General features: G+C 37.9%; 1 protein-coding gene across 12 annotated transcripts in view; it reads left to right on the top strand.

Annotated features, from left to right (window-relative positions):
* Window positions 1–14,342, top strand: part of MBNL1 (muscleblind like splicing regulator 1) — a 196,187-nt gene that overhangs the window by 41,026 nt on the left and 140,819 nt on the right. For 7 of the 12 annotated variants that reach the window (XM_058550659.1, XM_058550686.1, XM_058550678.1 and 4 more), the window contains exon 2: window positions 11,827–12,821. The exons of 4 other annotated variants lie outside the window; for them this stretch is intronic. In XM_058550659.1, the coding sequence (XP_058406642.1) occupies window positions 12,648–12,821 (174 nt within the window). In that variant the 5' untranslated portion in view covers window positions 11,827–12,647. Of the gene's footprint in view, window positions 1–11,211; window positions 11,607–11,826; window positions 12,822–14,342 lie in introns of those variants that run through there. One more of the 12 variants, XM_058550654.1, reaches the window with a different exon arrangement.

Here is a 14,342-nt window from a genome sequence, read left to right as displayed (position 1 = left end):
ATGTAGATTTCTGGTCTTTATCCTCAGTGGGTCCAGGGTAGGTCCTAGAAATATATATTTTTAACAGTCACCCCCGGGTGACTGATTCAGAGAGTCCAAGAATCTTTCTGGATCACCAATATCCCAGAACAGAAAGTGTTGCTGTTGATAAACTGTTGGCAGTTATTTGAGTTTATTGGCCAGCTACCGATGCATTGTGATTTGCTGTGGTCATTGCTTTTTAAGTGCATATGATGCTGATGGAAACACATAGAACTTTAATCACTGTCTCATTAGAAGGGTGTAGTCGGCTCTTCAGATTTCCTCATGAGTTACAGCTTTTTCAGAATGCACGGAACCTTATGGGCAATTAAAGTAATTAAGAAAGGGTTGTTCTTCTGTTTAACAAAGGACCAAACCTGAAGCTGCCCTATCAGTTTGTCCATCGTGCATTCAGTACAAAATCCTAAGAATAAAATCTTTGATCTCATCTCCCGAGAAGCGTGACTTTAATTATACTCTGACAACGTGGTCGAATTACAATAAAAGCGTTGGAAATGCCCACATTTTGCCAACCAACCATCTTAAGTCTTTTGAAAGTCCACTTTCGGGAACTTCTTTATTCTGTGAACTGTTAATAACCGGGAAAGAGTTTGAGGAGGACAAAGTGAGGGGAGAGTGTTTTATTTTCTAACAGGACATACGTCCCTTGGCAAGATCGTATGAGTCTGTACCTGTCTTGGTTATTTTAATTGGAAGTGCACGTCCTTTCTGGAGAACATTCCACTCCTGGGTCAGAAATGACTGCAGGATCCCCCGCCCCTGGGGAAGGGACCACATGGGAAGATGACCAGAGTTCTATTCTGCCTCAGCTGGTTTGATAATGCCTTGCATTATTTATAGCAGTGTCAGAAACCATTTCCTTTAGTCAATTAGTGTCTAAAAAAATAGGGGGGCGGGGAACAGGACATTTTCTGACATTTGTAGAAATAAAGTGTAAAAAAAGCATTCCCTGAATCCTAGGACATTGTGCTGTCAGAGATTTTCCAAATATAACGTGTCCCCCAGACTCTGTTAATTACACGTTCTGTTCTTATTAGTAAGAATGGTAAGCTGTATATTGTCTGTCTTGATTCTCTGTCAACCCAAACGTTTATTCAGACTTTCAGCCCCTGTTCTTTGGCAAATAATTACAAAACATAAATACTGTAATTGTTTTAGTAATGAAATGGTTTATTTTGAAATAACAGGAGTTGAAAAACTGATTTTACAAATGTTTCCATTGATTGGCTGCCATCTAAGGGCTAACAGTTGAAAATATTTTGCAAAATACGGAGACAAGGCTTTAAGTTCTGTTGGTAGGAAAAAAGACATATCATACCTGTTGCCCATTCCCTCAAGAGGAATTTACAATCTGGATTTAGGGATAGTATCTTTTTAAGGTCTAGCATAGATTTAACAAATACAGAAAAGTATGTTATTCATTGTTGGTGGAATTACATATTGGTAAACGTTTTCTTGGAAGAAGTTTGTTGTTCTAGCTCAAAGTTAACATACGCATATACTTTATGTTCTAAGTATTTATATTATTAAAACCACTCAAACAGAAGCTTGGTTTTGTACATACAATTGCAGCATTGCTTAAAATAGTGAAAAATTGGCATTACTTTAGGTGACCACTAGTAAAGAAATGGACATATAGTGGAGTATAGTCACGTGCCAAATAACGACGTTTTTGTCAATGATGGACTGCATATACAATGGTGGTCCCTTGAGATTAGTACTATATAGCCTAGGTGTGTAGAAGGCTATGCCAGCTAGATTTGTGTAAGCACACTCTGCGATGTTTGCACAAGAAAAAAATCACCTAACAATGCATTTCTCAGAACATATCCCTGTCGCTAAGTGATGCATGACTGTAATACACAGTTGTTAAGAAGTATTTACGTCGATCTATTTCTATTGACATACAAAAGTCATTAACATATATTGTAGAAAGCAAGCCTCAAAACAGTATGCTTAGTATGTTTCCATCATTTGTATAAAAATGATAAACTGTGTGTGTGTGTGTACGTGTATGTGTGTATGTGAATGTATAGGAAAAGGACTAAACACACCATACTAACAATAGTGGTTACCTTTGGGCTGAGAGGCGTCTGATTTGGCAGTGGAGGGAGGAGAAATTCAGTTGGACTTCAGTAAGACCCTTCTGTATGGTTTAAATTTATTACAGTGAAAATACATTCATTTAGCAATGTCTAAAACAAAAAGAGAAAGAAAAAAAAGATGTGGCGTTAATGTATGTGATTCATATCAATTACTTGATAGAGAGTTCTGTTCATCATTTGAACTTACCGTTTACTGTTTCTTCCACTGTTATTTAGTAGTATCTCTCTGTGTAGGTAATAGCCTTATAATTTATACCATACTTCTCAATACACCAAAAAAAAAAAAAAAAAAAAAAGCAGAACCATGGTTAAGAGTGCAAATTGTTAATTCTTTGACTTTGAAATAATTTAGATTATTGTAGTCATTGGAGATGTGGAAGTCTGTATGGAGAGAGAAAAAAGGCTCAAAGTTTAAATAAACAATCTTTGGTTTAAATTTTAATTTGCTCCCGAGCCTTTACATTTCTCATATGAGAATCCTTTATTCTCACAGTCCTAATCACGCCACCTAGTAGGTTTTTATTTTATTTTACTTTACATCTCTTTCTGAACATGAGCTCTGTGAGGACATGGCATTTTCATGTGTGTCTGCAAACGTTCCTGTGAATGATGATTTAGAGATTCCAGATCTGCATCGTCATGATGCCTGTGTAGTCAGATTACAGTTCTTAAGTGTGTTAGAAAGTCAAGGAAATAGAATTGTGACAATTCTATTGCTACATGTGGTAAGCAATTTATATATAGATACAAATTTGGTTATCATGGAGACAGATTATCTTTTTACCTGGTTAATCTTATGTTTTCAGATTTGTAGAATCTCTCAGTGTGTTTTTCTTTTTTATAAATTAAGCCTTATTAGAAATATTGAGGTAGACACATAAAAAAATATGCCTCTCTATTACCACTCTTTTAAAGAACTTTTGAAATTTTAGGCTTCTGCAAAATACAGTCTGAAACTCTGGGTTATTATATAGCAGTTGCAATAATATTAGCTTAATTTGTTGTAGCTCAACATCTCAGACCTAGTTAATTATGTGAGTTATGTGGAACCTTCCCCAAAGGATATTTAAGCTACATTGAAGTGAAAATATGAGTTGTCAACCCATGTCTTCATTTTGTAACATATCTTCCTCATTTAAACCAGGGAAAAACAACTGGGCCTTGACTCCCTGTTAGTCAGGGAGAACATAATTCTTATTTGTATGTGAGTGTATGTGAATTTGTGATTTTTTTTTAAAAGCTCAAGTTAAACTAAGAATCTAATGTTTTATTGCTATGAGGAATAAATTCAGTTAACACTAGTATATTAAGAGTGTATTTGAGGTTATTTGTTAAAAAGATAACCTTTAAGGTCAAATATATAAATCAATGGAAATATCCATGGGATTGTAAAGTTCAACTATGTAGCACATTTGTGGCTTGAGCGTTTGTCAAGTTTGCAATAAGAGATACATTTGTGAGACAACAGAGACTTTTACTGATTAAATGGAAAGGAGGAAATGTCGTGAGAAGTACATATTTAATTCATTTAATTAGGATGCATTTGAGTAATACCATACTATATTCATAATTGGTTTCATTCATTATATTCTGAAGAATATTTTAGATCTCTTTATAAACATAGATTTTACATCCTTTTCTCATAGTGATTAATAATTAGGCAGCATATTTTGGTCAATCTTCAATAGAAATAAGCCAGTAAAACTTCCCAGATTGAGGTTATTATGTTAGGTTTTAAATCAGACATTTGGAATTTCAAGATTTATCTGTTAAGATCAAGCTTTTGTACTCAAATATAGTTAGTAGTATTGAGGGCTATTGCCACATGGAAATTTTAGGAATTCTGGAAAGCGTGACAACTATGGTTGTCTGGTGCTGATAGAGAGATGCTTCATATTTTGGCCAGATTTTTTAAATTGTATTTGTCATTTCTTCACATGTTGATTTTATAATATAGGCCAATTAATTGAGCCTGCTCAAATGTAAAACGAGCAGAAGCTAATTACGAAGAAGATCTGAATGACCGCTGGCTGTGAGAATGGTTTCTTCCTTGGAAGGAAAGGTGGGACAGTGGGGCAGAGAGGTACCCAGGCAGCAGATTTCACTGCGGAAGTATTTCTTCAGTTCTCTCTCAATCATCTTCACACTTGTTTTTGAGTTGTGCAGTATCATTATTAGGGAAGCATGGATGAATTTGCTACCATTCCTTAAGGAATGAAGAACATATTCAAAAATGTTTTAGGCGGAGGTACCACTAACCTCCATAAGAAGCTAGGTGATATTGTTCAGAAGATATAAAGGTTGAAAATTAAGATTTTGGCTGCTAGTTACTATGCTAAATAAAATATAACTCATTTAAGTAAACTTTAGAATCAAAGTCCATAGTTATCGCCTTGCAATGGGAACAATAGCACGATGTATTGTTGCATTCCATTTGGCATTTACAGTCTTGTCATGCTGCTTTCACCTTGGTGGATTCTGGTTGGGTCAATGTACCATTCTTCCTGAAAATTGCGAGGATGGTGAGATTTGATTTTTCTACCATTTAGCTCTTGAACACATACCAGCATTGTTAATTTTGTTGTAGTCTGTGTTCTGATTTCCTAACTATTTATTTATATTGAAATACATACTAAATGATATGGACAGATCAGAAATGACTACCTAAGGCTTACAAGATATCTTCTTTGTGTAATATGTAGAGGAAATAAAACACGAAATAGGATTAGTGTTTTCTCTTGAAGGATGATAAAGTAGCATTCGTAGTGTTATTTCATTATACTTGCTTGTAGAAGAGAGGGAAATGTTAAAAGACTGCCTGTTTGAATATCATCAGAAAAAAATGCAAATTTTCCCTTCTTTTTCCAGAATTGAAGACTGATTCTGTCAGAAATTCACAGATAATTATTTAAATGTTTTAAATTTGCAAAACCACATGTAACTGTTTCAGATTATTCTGTGGATAAAAAAAAAGTCTTCCATGAACTTCACAATTAAGGAGGTATATAAATGTGGTTCTGTGTTAACTTCATGCCTCATGCTCTCTTTCCAATGAGTGGAGTTTGATGCTGGTTTCATTCAGTTATGAAGGAGACATCGCTGTTGTGTTAAACTGTGTATCTATAGCCCAGGCATTGTGACTTGTAGAAAATACTTATAAACTAGTATTCAGATATACTAAGAAAAATATTCAGTCATACCACACATATGATTGTTGGCTCACTGTGGACCAGGCACTGTTTTCGTGCTGGTTGTTTAGTGGAGAACTAGCCCGACTATGGCCTGCTCTCATGGAGCTGACATTTTTATGATGAAGGTAGATGATGAGCAGATAATGAGATAGGTACATAGTAGTACGCCAACTACTAACAAGTGTTCTGAAGCGAAATAAGCGGGGTGAGGGTCTGGCAAGTCGAGCTGGTGTTGAAAGCCACGAAAGGTGGGATGCTTTCGATAGTGGGCTGGGAAGCTTCTGGGAAGATAACTGTGGTAGAGACTGGATAAAGGCCTGTTTGGGTCCAAAGCTAGTGACCCAGGATACGAAGAGCAGTGAGCCGTTGTGATATTTATCTTCTAATGATTCTTAGCCTTTTAAATTCTTTTACTTTGCCTGATATAGGAATCAATTCAAAATTCACTTTTTAATCATTGCGTGGAGGCTTCATGTTTTATTTTGTCTTAAATATAGATACTTAAGGGACAAGGGTCATTTTCTGATTTGAGTGTGGTTTAGTTAGTTTTGTTGGGAATTCTCCTCTTGAGCAGTAGTGCATCGCCTAACCAGCACCCCTCCATTCTCCTCCCAGTAGGAGGCCACTGACGATTAGGGAATCAGAGCCCTCAGAATTTTCAGGGAGCTGCTCTGACAGACCTCAAACTGCTTCTTTGAGTTAGGAAACACAACCTTCCTTTTCTGGGCAGCAGCTTGTCACCCATAACACAGTGCCATGTGTCAGACCAGCGGGCCGTGCTGACAGCACCCTGCATTCCAGAGGATGTGTGGTTGAAAGTTATCTTTTTTCTCAGCAATATTTCTAAGACTTCAGTCGCTTGTGTGTCTCCTTCATGATTTTTACCTTTATATTTACTTAGTCTTATTCTTTCCATTCTTTCTGTTAAACGCTAGCCTCTTCCTAAGCTTCAATACCCACGTAATCACAGGCTTGACAAGCTGGTTTTAGCATTCTGATGCATCTGTTAAAATTATGTTGTTTCTCCACCTCTTAGAATCGCCATGGGTGCTACCAGTAGTGTGCTTACCCCTGGCTGAGAAACACTGATCTCAGCTTTTTGTTATATGGAGGTGAATACTGCTGAAGACTGCATTAACCCATTCAGACCACAGTTTTTCCCATACAAAAAATCACAGCTTTTTTACTCTACTTAGTACTTTAATGAGTGAAGAAATGGCCACACAGCCTCCAGAAATGCTTGTTAGTTGTTTTGTATACTGAAATCTCTGTTAATATTTGGGACAAGCCCTGGGCAAAATTGTATTGTGAGCTCACTTAGTTTGCTAAAGTAATGCATTGCTAATTACGGACTTGCTGACACTAGTGAGCCAGCGGGAGAAGTTATGGTTGTGGGCAGAGGGCCCCTTCTTCACCTCCAAGCATCCATGGTGAAGTTGGCCATCTCTTCCAGTTAGATTAAGACTGTCTTAGTAAATAAAAGACCTCAAGTAATCACTCAGCTAACTTCCTCAATACGTAACCTATTTCAAAATCAAAAGCTTATGAAAAAAGTCCCCAAAATTCCCGGCTAACTACTCTGGGATGTAATAGGACCAGCCTGCTTACAGTTGGTTCAGAAGCACTGAAGTGAGTAGTAAACATATGTGACTTAAAAATTTAACCTTGCTCGTAGAGGCCGTCCAGTTCTCCAAATAGAATTTTAGTCTCCTACCTTGGAAGCGTCTGTTTATCCTCTATCGCAGTGCATGTGCAGCCCTTAAGTAGATGTTTGTATGAAGCATCCACTGTCCATTTAATGCTAATATACATCAATTGCTATTAAGAGTAATTATTAGTAATTTTCTATGGTTTTTGTTAAGTCTATCTTGGATCTTTTTCTTGGTTTCCTTTGGTCTATCGTTGTATTTTCTTCTTTTCCTTTCTATTTCCCTCCTCATATGTCAAAGTAGAAAATATATGTGATTTCTGACATCATTCAAGGAGAAATTGGTTCTTGGTTCTTGTGGCAGAATATGCTTGTTTGTAGAAGGTGTCCTATAATGTGAGGAACCCTATAGTTGAGTGTGTGGAATTTGATCAGTAGGTAAAAGAGGGCTTGTTGTGACACAGGTTTTAAAGAGTTTTATTCTCACTGCAAAACTGTTATTGTCCAGGGAAGTTTATGTATATTATATGTTATAATATGTGGCATATAGGTCAGAAATTTACCTCAGAAGCAATTCACCTGTTAGAAAGTATCTTTACAGTATAAATATTTCCTTCAGTAATTATTAACAAACAACACATTTTTTTAGGGCAAATATGTTTGCAAGAATTCTCATAATCTGGACATTACCCACACACTTTTAAACATTGTCTCTATCTGTAAAACAAAAATCCGTTAGTAGTTGAAGTAATGTTTTGGGAATTCAGTATTGATCCAAATCCTATAAAATCTTAATTTACCAAAACACTCAGTTATGAAGATTTCCAGTCTTTTCCGATATTCTTCTATTTGAATAAAGAGAAAGATTTCAAGACAGTAATCTGATATCAGCAATTTAGTCAAATCAGTTTATAGGATATAGTCTGAGTTCGTTACCCCCTGTGCCCTATATCAAGGGTTGGAACACACATTAGCAGGTGCAGCGAGACTAATAATGCATAAAGGTCAGTGTCCGTCTGATTGCTCAGGGTCCATGCCTAGCTAATTATAAATATTTTATCATCCTTGCCTATGTATTTCACCATTAAATAGTATTTTCAACTTGCAAATATGTATCTATAATTCTGTCAGTGACATTTTTGAAGTCAATATAATTTTTCTGCTATAGAAAATAAAAATAACCAGAACACCCATTTGCAAGCAATTTAGTAATTAAAGTATATTTTGTACTTGAGTCGAACTAAGCCTTTAACTTGGCAGAAAGGAAAAATAATCAACTCTAGAAATTGATTTTATAGTTGCATTTATGCATAGCCACCAAGCAATGAAGATATTTCTGGTGGTACCATTCTCCTTCCTCATATTGTTTGGACCCCATAGACCATGAAGACATGTTTCCTTGGAGTTGGGGACACATCCTCATGTACATGTTTATTCCCATTAGTTTGAATAAAATTTATTCATTTATCAAACATTTTAAAGACATCTATTATGTTCCAGGAACTGGGTAAAAAATGGTGATGCACCCTGTTATCGGGGAGTTTATAACCTTCGAGGCAAAAGGACCAAGAGACACAAAGTTATGAGAATATTCTGAGATGGAAGAATGTTTAGCATGGTTGGCCCAGCCTTATAGAGAAGGTGATATTTGAACAGCAGTTGAAACAAGAAGGGATCTGCCAGATTGAAGGGGTGAGGAAGGATGTGTCACACCAAGCAAAAGGTTAGCATGTAACAAGTCCCAGGGCTCACAGCAGCGTGGCGTATGCCCAGGACCCTGGGCAGCTCCTCTCTACAAGGGAGGGTCCTAGCGGTGCAGCACGGGGAGAAACTGAAAGGATAAAATGTGTCAGTTCAAGACAAGGGGAAGGTTCAAGAAAGAGGGAGTTGTCAGTGCTGTTAGAGGCCAAGGAAAGACAAGGACAATGCATAGTCTTTGGATTTGGCTTTTATGGAGCGTTGACTACTGTTGCTGAGCATTAAAGTAATAGGTGTGGAGGTCCCGCTGATATGGATCCACAGTGAATGGGAGAGGAAGAAGCAGAAAACAGCACGTGTAGATGACGCTGCAGATCTGTGTCTGGGAACGATGGGTGAGAGGAAGTGGAGGGACCCATAGCCGGGCAGGGTCCCCTTCCTCCTGCCATGCCACCCCCTCCATTTTGGAGCTACTTCAGCATTTCGGGGGCTAAGAGAAGGAGTTGCGGGAAAGGCAGGGCATTCATATATGGAGGGAGTATAAAGGGAAAGAAGTCTTGAGAAGGAGCAAGTCAAGGCGGAAGCTTACCCATAGGCAGAAGAGAAAACTCCTGGGAGACTGAGAAGAAGGATACAGAAAGATGGTTTAAAGATGGGTGGCAGGAAGGTGAGAGGAAGTTCATGCCTGAGGGCCACTGTTTGACTATGAACTATTTGTGACATGTAAGGTCATCCACTGTTGACAGGGAGAGGAACATGGAGGAGGAGGGACTTCAGAGTGATCAAGTTTTAGAAAAGCTGCTTCGTGAATGTCAGAGGGAGCTGTCCAGGGCGAGGCGGAGGAGTCCTAGGCAGTGGGAGGGCCTAAGTCATATAGCAATTTACAGGGGCAATGGTGGGTGTGTGAGTGTTCTCAAATGTGTGTTTGAGTGTGTTCATGTGTTATGTTCATATGTATGTTTATATGGGTGTGTTCATTTGTGCTTTTGTGTATTTTTGTGTCATATAGGTAAATCTGTATGGTTCAGATGTAATAATCGGTCATTTAATTTACCAAAGTTTGTGGAACTCCATCTGTTTTCCATCACTATGCTAGGCATTGGGGTTATGAGATGAGGAAAGTTGTTTCTGTCATTGGGAACGTGTGGTCTAGTGGGTCAGGCCTATAAGGAAATCAAACACTGTAGAGGAGTGCAGAATTAATTCAGAGGAGGCAGTGTTAATATATGAGTGGGTGGAGATGGAGGAAGTGACATCTTGGAAGCTTCTTGGAGGAAAGGACGTCTTAGCTGGCTTCTAAAGGAGGTGAAGGGTTGCAGGTGAGGCACTTGAAGATTCTAGATAGAAGGACAAAAGAGATTGTTGACCACAGATGTGGTACATGCTCAAGGCATAAAGTAGTTGAGAAATTCTGAATGTGGAGCAAAGATTCAGGGAAGTGGATGGATCTTAGAGTTTATGGCTGACTTGACTTTGTGTTTATAGAACCAGGAGTTAGGACTAGAAAATTTTTTGAAAACAAAAATATTTCTTAATCATTGGTACGAGTTGGTTCTTTTTAATCTTTCTCAAAAGTTGTAGTGTTTCTACAATATTTTCCAAACCTACTATCTGGTAGTTTTTAAAAAATTAATGTTAAGAATGACAGTGTTAATCCTAAAATAAATTTTTAAAAATTCTATTAGATATCCTTGTTAATATATATATCCAGCAGAATTTATATATATTCATATTTGTATGAGTATATATATTCATATTCTCTATTCTGGTTTCCAAATTCCAAATGTACCATATGCCAGCTGACTGTCTTTGGCCCTTGAAGAATTAAGTGTAATCAAACACTGTTTATTATACTGTGCCATTGCCTCTTTGGGGTGTGAAACTTTTAGAGTTATTAAAGCCTTGTTTCCTCTGTTGGTAACGTTCAAAAGGAAAAAAATGTATACTTTTGTATCTGTAACTACTCAGCATTTTCTGAAAGTTTTTCTATCCTGACTGAAAGAGAAAGTAAGTTGTTGAAAGCAAAAACGCCTTGCTCTCAGGAGCAGGCTGGTAGTGCCGAGTTAATAGGTCATTAGGCAACAGGGGACCCCCCCTCCGGCGTCGTTCCTACCTCTGAAGTGCATCACGCTGCCCAAATCAGATTGCTCACTTAATATTTAATGTTTCTGCGATGGAATCACTTTCTCCCTTGAGGTTGACTTCAGATTTGCCAGACGCACTGACAACACTGAGCTCCTTATATTCCCCACATGACCTCAGCTTCTGCTTAAAAAATGTTGGAATAAAGGATGCTTTTGTTCATATCTCGCCTGCCTGTGATATATTGACAAAGTGTCTGCTGGCTGAATGGAATAGTTTTACAGTATGAGTGCTGCTCTCAGGGGAGGGGCAGGGCTCGGCTGGAGAAGGAAGTGAATTGGATAGGTCAGGAGAATGTACCATTTGTAAACACCCCTTCCTTTTTTATTCACGTGTCAGGACGGCAGGAGCAGGCTGTTAGTGCCCGTCCCTGCGCAGAGCCAGAGGGAAAGCAGCCTGGAAGTCAGCTGCAATCTTTAAACCTTGCTTGTTATTCTCCGGTGATGATCTTCAAGTGCTTGGACGTGTCTTAGAGGCTGTTTTGAAACTAACATGGTTTAGTCCACTAACTGCATGTTGGGTAAATTCAAAACCCACATGCTCGTCCTCTTGCAGTGGAATAAGTCACATCTGATGGACATTTTCTGTGCTTATAGCATAGTAATGAACGTCTGACAGGCGCGACCTTTCATAAGACAACCCACACTATTGGCTTTCTGCCCAGAATATTGCTGCAACACTATCTGTGATTGGTTATCTCTCTATCATGCATTGCTTCACAAGGGGAAACGGCCCCCTTTTTTAATAAATCTACGATGGCTGGCTGCAATATGCCTCACTGTAAGTATTGTGTGTGTATGTGTGTGTGTGTGTGTGTGTGTGTGTGTGTGTGTGTGAGAGAGAGAGAGAGAGAGAGACGGAGAGAGAAGGAAAGAGAGGGAGAGAGAGAGAGGCAGACTTGAATATTACTTAGTCTGGTAGCACATGGCAATCTTGTGATACTGTAGGACACCAGTGAAGTGCTACTTAGTAAATCTTAACCTATCTCTTTTTTCTACAGGTTGGTACTAAGAAGTGCCTTTCCTGACGTCTCTGCTGCTTGGAACCGCTTCTAGAGCAGTCTCTGCTTTTGCCTTGCTTGCTGCCAGCTAGACTGTGACGACAGCACATCCACCCTCCACCTCTAGCCCAGACACCCCCATTTCTACTTATAATCAAGAGAAAAGCTCTAAGTATCTGGCATTGCCCTAGGCTGCTTTAGTTTTAAAAGAAAAGTTTGCTGAAAAAGTAAGATATCTTCTGCCAGGAAATCAAGGAGGAAAAAAAAATCAGTTTCTCGATTTTGCTCTAAACTGCTGCATCTGTCTATGCCAAGCTAATCAATACCGATTGCACCACCAAACTCCATTGCAAATTCAGCTGTGAGGAGATTCCCTTTCAGACAACTTTGCTGAAAGCAGCTTGGAAATTCGGTGTCAAGGGTCTGCCACGTTTTCATGCTTGCGTTTTGGGCTCCAAATTGGCACTGGGAAGGGGTTCCTGAGAGCACAAGGCTGATCCGAGGCCCTACCTTTAAACGTTCATCTACTCACGATCCTAGTATTTCTCTAAAAACCAAAACCTCTTTGAATTAACAGTTTCATGCTGTGAATTTCTAGTGGGAGATCTTTTCCTTGATATTGACAACACAATTTTCCATGTACTTTTAAAGCAGGGAGTGGGGGAAAAGTATTTTGGAGGGGACATTTTCATCATCATTTTACAGTTTTATCAGTTCAGCTTTTTTTTTTTTTGTTTTTTTTTTGGTTGTTGCTGTTTTTTTGGGGGGGGGTTGGGTTTGTTGGTTTCACTGAAAAATTTAACTACCTGTAAAATCTAAACATGGCTGTTAGTGTCACACCAATTCGGGACACAAAATGGCTAACACTGGAAGTATGTAGAGAGTTCCAAAGGGGGACTTGCTCACGGCCAGACACGGAATGTAAATTTGCACATCCTTCGAAAAGCTGCCAAGTTGAAAATGGACGAGTAATCGCCTGCTTTGATTCATTGAAAGTGAGTAAATATTATATTATTTTAAGGATACGCAATAATTGAATAAAGGGGATGTGGACGTACAGTCCACTGAGTTTGGAATTGTGGATTGCTTTGTTAACAGTTTAGTTGTACGGTGTGTTCTTATTGATGATGTTGGGATGGGGGACTTTACTGAGAAGCAATAGAACCAAGGCTGGCCAAACTTTGTTATGACAACTTTACCAGTCTTTTAATGCTATGATGTTTTTCTAGAGCAGAAAGTCTCAGCATACTTTTTATAGTAACAACAAAGTCAGTGTCTGTGGCATAGGAAATGTAGGTATGTGTGTATGAACATATGCACAGATTAAGTTTAAGGCCGTGGCAGGAGCTGAATGAAGATGGTTTGTTTTTGCTGGTTTGTAAAGGTGCTGTACTGTTTGTTGTAAAAGAATAGCAGATTTGAAGTCAGCTAAACTTACATAGACTTTTTACATTAATATTTTGACGTTATGGATTTTCTTTCTGTTGTATGAGCATATTATTTTAACGCCAGAAGCAATGTATTTTGTGGAAAATATATCTAGAAGTAAAGTTCTGAGCCGCTGCTTCAGTACCCTATCTGAGGCATAAACTTTGTTGAATGTGAGTTTTATAAATAAATAGAAACTCCTAAGTACTATTGTTAGTTGGATATTTTTTTAGCTTCTAAAATTCTAATGTGAAGTAACTTAGTTTATTTCCTGGTAAAGTCTGATTATTTTTTTATTTATAACGGTCTCAGCTAGAAGTGTTAAAAATTAACTTTTGTGGACACTATATTGCGAAAAGATTCCCTGCAGTATCTCTCGACATTCAAAAAGGTCATTGGGTTCATATTTCAGGTATCAAGTTTGAAAATGGGTCTTTTAAAAGATAGCAGACATGTCTTTATTTTGACATGCAGGGTCAAGACTAGAAATGTAAAGATTCCTGAGTATTCTCTACTTACTTGGTTTAGTTGAATGGCCTTTGAATACTAATGTGCCATGATAATTCCCTCTGTGAACCTTTGAGAGGGAATTTTGCTGTCATTTCTACCTATATAAAGAAGTAAAAGTCTCATAGATCCATCTTGCCTTCTGCAAAAAAAAGTGCTATAATAATAATTATTTTTTTGATAATATAGAGGTGAATTAACCGAAACAGATAACTCATAAGTTAACTCATAACATCAGGGTGAGTTATGAGTTAACTTATGAGTTAACCAGTTCAGGTAGTTGCTTCTGGGTCCAGTTTGGGCTGCTCACTTTGCTAAAGTTTTCGCCAAAGACTCGAGGATATTATCTTCAGAGTAGGATAAAAAAGGAGGTAGTAAGAAAAACAAAGATATCTTATAACATTAGATTATTCCTAATGTCATAGTCCTAAAGATCAATAAGCTAAAGTTATAAATTACCATTGGGCCTTTTTCTTTCTTTCCTTTGAAAAGCATCGATGAAGGGCACAGTGGTTATACCTTTGTAAATATGTTCCTAAATTCATGCCAACTGAATTTAGGTGTAATTAGAGACTGGGACC

This window comes from Diceros bicornis, chromosome 2 (assembly GCF_020826845.1).
Source record: "Diceros bicornis minor isolate mBicDic1 chromosome 2, mDicBic1.mat.cur, whole genome shotgun sequence".
NCBI classification, from domain to species: Eukaryota; Metazoa; Chordata; class Mammalia; order Perissodactyla; family Rhinocerotidae; genus Diceros; species Diceros bicornis.
The sequence above is the reverse complement of the archived record's forward strand: the minus strand, read 5'-3'. Positions and strand labels throughout refer to the sequence as shown.